The sequence below is a fragment of the Monopterus albus genome, unplaced genomic scaffold (assembly GCF_001952655.1).
Source record: "Monopterus albus unplaced genomic scaffold, M_albus_1.0 scaffold50.1, whole genome shotgun sequence".
Taxonomy (NCBI): domain Eukaryota; kingdom Metazoa; phylum Chordata; class Actinopteri; order Synbranchiformes; family Synbranchidae; genus Monopterus; species Monopterus albus.
This window is the reverse complement of record NW_018127930.1, coordinates 930,150-938,881: the sequence shown is the minus strand read 5'-3', so window position 1 is coordinate 938,881 and position 8,732 is coordinate 930,150. Positions and strand designations below refer to the sequence as shown.

The window sequence follows — 8,732 nt, the reverse complement described above, 5'->3', positions numbered from 1 at the left end:
ACAACAACTCCTTGACTGTTCTTGAATGGCCCAGCCAGAGCCCTGACTTAAACCCCATTGAGCATCTCTGGAGAGACCTGAAAATGGCTGTCCACCAACGTTTACCATCCAACCTGACAGCACTGGAGAGGATCTGCAAGGAGGAATGGCAGAGGATCCCCAAATGCAGGTGTGAAAACTTGTTGCATCATTCCCAAAAAGACTCATGGCTGTATTAGCTCAAAGGGGTGCTTCTACTAAATACTGAGCAAAGGGTCTGAATACTTATGACCATGTGATATTTCAGTTTTTCTTTTTTAATAAATCTGCAAAAATGTCAAAAATTCTGTGTTTTTCTGTCAATATGGGGTGCTGTGTGTACATTAATGAGGAAAAAAATGAACTTAAATGATTTTAGCATATGGCTGCAATATAACAAAGAGTGAAAAATTTAAGGGGGTCTGAATACTTTCCGTACCCACTGTATGTAAGTCTTATTCTCAATATAATTGAATCAGGTGAACTATTTAAAAAATCACCCCCTGTACAGTTGTCATGGAGGGGGAAATTAGCTATAGAGACCAAAACCATTTTGTTGTACCAGGCTGTAAACATTTCACTTGTAAATTTGGGCATTTTAACCTGGGAGCCTATGGGACTGACTACCTTTTGGAGGCAACCTCAAGTGGCCATTCGAGGAACTGCAGGTTTTACACTTCTCCATAGGCTTCATTTCTCAGCCTCGGAGGTTGCTGCTTGTGTTTATATCAACGGGCAACTCATTTTCATAACAGAAGAAGATGGAAATATGCTTTAATTTGCATTTATTTTTGCTGATTCTCTTTATGTAATTTGATGTATTGTATGTATTTCTGACCTTGCTTTTGTTTGTCTAGTCCAGATTCCATCTTGACTGTCATACCATTTTATAACTTTACCTTTGTTCTCTTAACTAGTCTTGACTCCATCGTTGTCAACAACTTATTTTTGACCTCTATTGTTGCACCTAATTCTGATTTATCAGAATACAACTAGAAAATATAGGAAATATGCACACAGTATTAAAACACACAAAAATGTCAGAACAAAAATCCTCCAACAAACTGGATACTCAAGATGTGGTATTGAAGCTGTTCTAAAGAAATATGAAGAATCTGGAGAGGTCGAGGACAAAAACAGGAAGAGCAAGCAAATGGTTAGAATCTGATGAAAAGTTTCTCAGAGGTTCTTCTTTGAGAGACCAGAGGAAACCCAACAAGGACCTGGCTCAGCATGTGGCAGCTTCATCTGGATGCCAAGTCAAGCCTTCCACAGTCCAAAGAAGTTCGATCAGGAGCAGCCTCTGTGGAAAGACAGCAGCCAAGAAGCCTCTTTTTCAGACGGAGACAGGGACAAAAGGCTGAGATATGTAAAAGATCACAAAGACTGGAGTGAAGATCAGTTGAAAAGAGTCTTATGGAGCGATTAATCTAAGTTTTTAGGTCCAGTTGTCGAGTATGGGAGAAGTAGAGTTGGAGAGAGGTGGAAGAATGAGCATAGCAGCCTTCAGTGAAACATGGTCGAGGCTCTGTCATGGTTTCAAGACTGTCTCCCCAAAAGAATTCAAGCTGTGCTAAGTGCAAAGGGAGGTCAAACTAAATACTGACTTTGGACTGTAGAAGCTATTTTTTACTGAAATTGTTGTGCTTTTAACATTGTGTACATATTTCCTGTATTTTCTGGTTATATCTTAGTAAAGGAATTGAGAAATAAATATGTTATCATTACAACCTTGCTATAAAGCAAAACTAATGGTGGTCTAAGACTTTTACCCAGTACCGTACCTCTGATGCCACCTTTGTCAGCATACATACATTTTGACACCACCTTTGCTGTTGCACCTAGTACTAACTCTAATGTGATCGGAGTATATAGTTCTCACTCTTCCTTTGCCTTTGTAGGTCCTTCTGATGGTGTCCCTAGCCCACAGTAGTTCTGACTACCTTTTTCACCATACTTAACTGTGACTGTGCCTTTGTTGTTGTATCTAGTTCTGACTTTACCTTTGTCTTTCTAAGTAGTTCCAGCTCAATTTTATCCAGGACCAGCTGCTCCCTACCTTTTCTGTCATACAGAATTTTGATTGGTCCTTTTTCCACTGTTTCCAGGTATTGCAGGACTGCTCTCTGGCGCCCCTCCTGGACACGTGGGGCGGTAAGTCCACCGTTGAGCTTATGGCAGAGATCTTTCCAGACAGCAAACTGGTTGGCACATCACAAATGCAGTGCAAGGACAGTAGCCAGTTGAATGACAGGTAATTCTAACATCATGTGTTTTGTCTTATAATATTCTTGAATTATTTCAGTGATATTTTAAATACACTAAAACAATGGCTTTTATTATCAACTAAGGACTCCTTTCTCTTTAATATTTTGTGTTTCCCTCCACACCTTTTAAACAGGAAATTAAACGGCCTTTTCAATAAAATACTCTTTGTGCTCCTGGTTTAACTGTGCTGATTTCTTTGTGATACACAATAGATCAATTTCCCAACCTCACTCAAAACTGTATTCTCTCTAATTATTATGGCTGCATCACAACCCTCTGCTGTCTCTGCATGTTGGGACATCTTAAATTTGTTTTGGTTTGTTGGTGAACATGAGAATGTTTCCTCAGAAAAGGAGACAAACTGTCATTTGTCTAATGATTTAGAGGAATGGCTTATCTGTTATACATGGTCAACCAAGAGTTGCAGGAAGTTTGTGTTTTCACCTTAACCATTGTGAAACTCATGTAGCTTTGTTTTGCTTTGTTCATGTTTAATTTGGGTGTTCAGTCTTATTGTTGAACAAAAGGTTCCTGTGGGTGTTCAAAGGTATGTAACCAGGCCAAAGTGATGATGATAACATGATGGTGAAGTGTTGTAGTTAGACAGTACTGGCATTATCAATCAGGACAGGAGAGACCAGACAAACCTGATCAACTTCTCTCAACATGTTGGACTCATTGGGAAAGGATTTCATAGTCTACATGAATGAAAGGCAAAGTGAAAGCTCAAAGAACAAATGGGACTTTTCTTAACCCACCTGTTATGTTCATTTCTAAGGAACAGCAGTGATGTTCCTGGGTTAACTTTACCATTACTAACCATTTCAATCACTATTTAGTGCAATGTGTTCTTTACCTCTCACAGATTATGGTTCAATGAGGATAATGCACTCGTTCTTCATTAAAAAAATGCATGTTAAAACTTTTTTTAATGTACATTGGAAAGACCTACATATAAAATACATTATTTTTACATGCTATTGATTTTTTTATTTTACATTTTGAAATCTTTTCTTTTTATGAAGTGATGTTGATAAATTAAGGAGACACCTCTTCTGTTCAGGGTCAAATTGACTGTATCTTTGTAATATAAACATGCAGGGGGAGGTTGCAATTATGTGAAATGAACCATGTTCATTTTATATGTTGATTACACCTATTACGCCAAGCAGAAGAAGTTTCATACCAATAAAATACTATTGTTTTTTGATGTTTTAACTTTGCAACATAACAGGGGGGTTAAGTGTCTCTCTTGCCATAATGGATGAATGTTCATCCTTCATCTTCTTTCATTTGGAACCTTATGCCCAGTGTGGTGACATAAATGTAGAGAGAAAGACAGACTGGTGGCTTCCTGCAGTGTGAACAGCTAAACAACCCTGACACCTTGAGGCCGGAATTGGTACAACACTGGAGATATGGCTGACCAATTAAAGGCTTCTTCACATTTGCCTGCTTTTGTAAAATAAAAAAATAAAACATTGACGAATCTGAAATGAAAATTATGCATGGGAAAAAAACAAAATCAAATTTTAGTGTTGTTCACTCCCTAGGATCCATGATGGCATCTGTGATGCTGCTCCGAGTGTGGCAATGGATGGAGAGATGGAGATCAGTTTAGATGAGGATGAGAAAGGCCTCATTACCAGAAAGGTAACAAAAAAAAGATGTCTCATGTCTTATGTCTTCATTTGTAATAGTTAACTTTTCCAGATGCTCTCTATATAATCAACTCTTATGTAGCCAGTACAGCGACACAAAGCTAAACCAGTAAATACAAAAAGCAGAGCAAAGCACCAATTGATGGAGGGAAACAAACTGAAGACTAGAGAGAAAGGGCTCTCAGCAGTCTCACATCCATTCCTTATACAATAACCCTCTGTGACTGCCCTTCCATGTTCTGATTGGTGTGATTTATTCAAACACAGCAGTGAAACTCTGGAGTATTCTTGTGTCTCCCTTCATGTCCACCAGGTGGATCTGTGTGAGGCTCTGAGGAGGAGCGTAGCAGTTCTACAGAAGGAGAAGGAGGTGCTCTGTGAAGAGCAGAAGCATCACCAGGCACTGGGGGCGAGCCTCGAAATGTTGGTACAGGAACACCTCAAAACCAATGAGAAGGAGAAGTACAGCATGTTCATCGGTACAACATCTGTCACTCTAGAGAAATATATCTCTCTCCATATAAAACAATGATTAATTAATTAATATTTAGCAACTACAGCTTGTGTGAAGCTTTGGTGATGTACAGTACCTGCAGCGTGTCAGAGACTGAGATGTTCATCTGCTTGTGTTTGCAGGAGATTTGGAGAAAATTGTGAACCTGCTGCTGTCTCTGTGCAGCCGCCTGTCAAGGATCGACAGGTCTTTGCTCGCTGTGGGGAGAGAGGAGGTGACGCAGGAGGGCATAGCAGAGGAAAGGGTGAGACAGGACACCGTTCCTCTGTCTGACATATATGTCTGTCTAGCTGTTTGTTTAAGTGTGTGCCTGTCTGCTCATCCCTCTGTAGTGCTGCTTCCAATGGTCACATCCTGTCACAGAATCACTTATGATGTTAGACAATTTGATGATCACACATGTTAAATGTATCACAGTGTTATTAAAATTAAGTACCTTATATTAGGCAGAATTCTTAAAGCTCCCAGTCACACTGTATATATATGACATAATAAGAAATATATATTTCATAGATTTTTTTTCATAGATGAACAGCTTATATTTACAATATTATTTGGTTAGTAATTTATCAATTGTTGCTTTATCAAATGTTTAAAAAAGTGTTCAAAAATAATTCCCATCATGCCTCACCTTGGTTGCAGTGAAGCAGTTTAGCCACTAGGTTAAAGTAAGATGCATGTGTTGTATCCAGATATTATGTCCCAAATCCACACTTGAATGTGACACTAAGCCAGCATGTGTGACAATAGGACCCTGAAACTGAAATGGAATTCAGCCATCGTGCATTTGATGACTTAAACCTGTGTTTTTCCTGCTGTGACATGTCAACATGCCTACTACGGGCCAAAAGTGGAACAAAGTGACAGACTACACAACACTAGTACACTACTACACTATTGCTGCTGCTTTTAATATTGAATTTCCAGTGGGAGCCTCCATTTGGGTGTTGACGCTTTAGAAGTTTTAGTAATAAATGAGATCTTGTATAAACTGATCAAATGTTATGTCATCTCCTCAGAAATCCCTCCAACACAAACGTTCTGTGCTCCTTCGTCAAACTGATGACGCCCGAGAGCTGAAGGAGAATTTGGACCGGAGGCAACGGGTGGTCCAGGGCATCCTGTCCAACTACCTCACTGAACCACAGCTCCAGGACTACTGCCACTTCGTTAGCAGTAAACCCTCTCTTCTGATTCGCCGACGGCACCTGGAAGACCTCATACGCCAGGGGGAAGAGCAGCTGACACGACTGGCAGAGACCCTGCCGGCAGACCTGGCAGAGGCGCACGGTTTGTCAAGAGCGAGTCCATTCTCATCACTGAGCTCCATGCTCCACTCTTTGCCACCTCCACCACTGCCTCCATCCTCTGTAATTCAAGGCAACGCCGTCAGGCCAACCACTGTGACATCATTATGATGTCATGGACATGTCACTGCTACGGGATGTGAAATGAAGAGATGATTGGCTCCTTATGTACTGAATATGAGCTTGAGTCATGCTTGAAAATGAAGAAGCTTAACATGAAGGAAGAGAGGGCCTGAAGCAGGCTCCATTCCCACTGAAACGACTATGCAGGCTTCACACGTGAACAAGACAAGTCATTAATGTGCCTCACTGTCATTCTGTTCACACATGACTTTACGTTACACCTCTGTTCATCTTAGCAGCACTACAATTGCCCTGAAATAACCCTGACTTTCTGTAAAATCAACTCTTGAACTCATTTCTGTGTCATCTCCCAAAGATAAAATACTATTATATGATAAACCTTGTAAAGCCTTTCACAAGACCTGGTCAAGCTCCTGCACATGCACAGTCAGATGACTAAAAAGAAATGAACACTGAAGTTGGAGGGACACCATTTTTATTTCACTGCAACAAAAACCTCTGTGCACAGGTCTTGAAGGGGAAATGCTTTGAAAAAACTGTTATGATCACTGTCACACACTGTAACACTACTACTGCCACTACTGCCTGTACAGTATGTCTGAAGCTTGTGGCACTTTTAGCCATTTGACTACTGTTTGCAACAAATTTTACACTGAATGATAAAAGAAGTTTCACTTCTGCGTCTGTCAGTCATTTAAATCTGTCAGTCTCTTTTTAATAATCTATGAAATAATAAGATTAAATGCTAAGAATAACGACCAATTTACCAAACAAAGACGTTTAATTTACAATGACAAGAAACACAGAAGAGAATCCAATATTCAAATATGAGAACCTGGAATTAACAAAATGAATTAAAAAAATAACATGAACAAGTCATCAAACACTGTAGATAAATGGCCTGCTAATCATATAAGTGAATAAACTGAGTAGTCATTTCATGGTGGTTAGATGCTTTGCACAGTTTTGAGTGCATGAGTAAATTGACATAGGTTCGTTTCTATTCAACCCCAACATTCTGGATCCTACATTTCCCATAATACAACTTGATTGTGTCTTTTATTTGATATACACTGCCTAATTAGCACCCATATCTTTGACCCGCTGTTGGTAGCATGAGCATTCTAGTACAAAATTTATATCTCACCACAGAAAACTTTACACTGTATTTGTTTTCACATCATTCAATCATAAAAGTTGCACATTTGTGATCAGATGAAGTAAAGTAGGAAAAGAAAAAGATGTAATTCTCAACAGTCAAGAAAATACCAATGCTAAAATTAATCAAATTAAAAATACATATAAAATGCTGCACCACCTCACCTTTTATTAAGCCATGAAATAGAATCTCCCATTATCACAACATAATTTTGTGACAGGACACCGTTGTCTTCTCTGGACTCCCAGAATTTTCGACAGCACACACACTATCCCACTTTGGATCAATCCTATCATCTGCCAGTGAAGGATTGGTTTTATACAGGGCACACATGTTTTATAATATATCTAACTTAACAGATCTGTCATGTACGGGAGTGCCATTTTGCTTCCCTTCAGTTCTGGTTATCTGGGGACTCCAAATTGCATATGACAAGAATAACAGTTCTGCAGGGTCAAAATTAATTTCATTAATAAAGAGCTGCAGCAGTGTGTGGAATGTAAAATACAGAGGTTTTTGAACAGCTGAAGTACTGATCCGTAGAGGTTTATACATGTTTTCACTCTATGAGAGCACCTTTTAAATATTCTGTTTGTCATATCCTCCAAACAGCACACAGTCTGCCTTATGTCCTCAATTATAACCCACATTTTACTGTTGATTATTGGTTTGTTTTATTCCTGTTTCTTTCAGAGACACAACAGAATATCTCAGACATTTCTTGGTTTATCGTTTCATTGAATTCAGTGTTTGCTTTTAAAGAAGGACAATTGCAAAACAGCTCCTAGTTTTTGCAAAATAAATGTATTTTGTAAACACTTTCACACTTTGTGTTCATGTGAAGTTGTCATGTGTGCGCACACACTAATAAATAAGTAAATACTGGTCATACACAGGTTAAGTTTGTCTTTCCTGATGCCCCACATCTGTTGGTTTGGTACATGGGCTGATGCTCAGACCGGCTGGTGAACATAACTGAGCATTTAGCAGCTAAAAAGCCAGATATTTCCCCCAGGAGTTAGTGACCAAAGTTTAAAGAGTGAATACTGGATGTGGCTAGAAAGAATAATTTGGATCACTCCTGTTGCAGTTTATTTAAAAAAATTTAGATTGCAAAACATATACACAGAATAATTAGGATTCTTGCTATTGACTGTGATCCTAATTTACATTTATTGGAAAAGAAGACATACAGTGGGTCATTTAAGTTCATTTTTTCCCTCATTAATGTACACACAGCACCCCATATTGACAGAAAAACACAGAATTTGACATTTTTGCAGATTTATTAAAAAAGAAAAACTGAAATATCACATTCTCATAAGTATTCAGACCCGTTGCTCAGTATTTAGTAGAAGCACCCTTTTGAGCTAATACAGCCATGAGTCTTTTTGGGAATGATGCAACAAGTTTTTCACACCTGCATTTGGGGATCCTCTGCCATTCCTCCTTGCAGATCCTCTCCAGTTCTGTCAGGTTGGATGGTAAACCTTGGTGGACAGCCATTTTCAGGTCTTTCCAGAGATGCTCAATTGGGTTTAAATCAGGGCTCTGGCTGGGCCATTCAAGAACAGTCACGGAGTTGTTGTGAAGCCAATCCTTCGTTATTTTAGCTGTGTGCTTAGGGCCATTGTCTTGTTGGAAGGTGAACCTTCAGCTCAGTCTGAGGTCCTGAGCACTCTGGAGAAGGTTTTCGTCCAGAATATCCCTGTACTTGGCCG

General features: G+C 39.2%; 1 protein-coding gene across 2 annotated transcripts in view; it reads left to right on the top strand.

Annotated features, from left to right (window-relative positions):
* The window catches only part of shroom3 (shroom family member 3), a 26,402-nt gene extending 18,511 nt beyond the window's left edge, over nucleotides 1-7,891 (top strand). For both annotated transcript variants that reach the window (XM_020601135.1, XM_020601134.1), the window contains exons 19-23: nucleotides 2,127-2,272; nucleotides 3,840-3,939; nucleotides 4,261-4,426; nucleotides 4,584-4,705; nucleotides 5,481-7,891. In XM_020601135.1, the coding sequence (XP_020456791.1) occupies nucleotides 2,127-2,272; nucleotides 3,840-3,939; nucleotides 4,261-4,426; nucleotides 4,584-4,705; nucleotides 5,481-5,879 (933 nt within the window). In that variant the 3' untranslated portion in view covers nucleotides 5,880-7,891. The remainder of the gene's footprint in view (nucleotides 1-2,126; nucleotides 2,273-3,839; nucleotides 3,940-4,260; nucleotides 4,427-4,583; nucleotides 4,706-5,480) is intronic.
* Nucleotides 7,892-8,732: the final 841 nt, after the last annotated feature.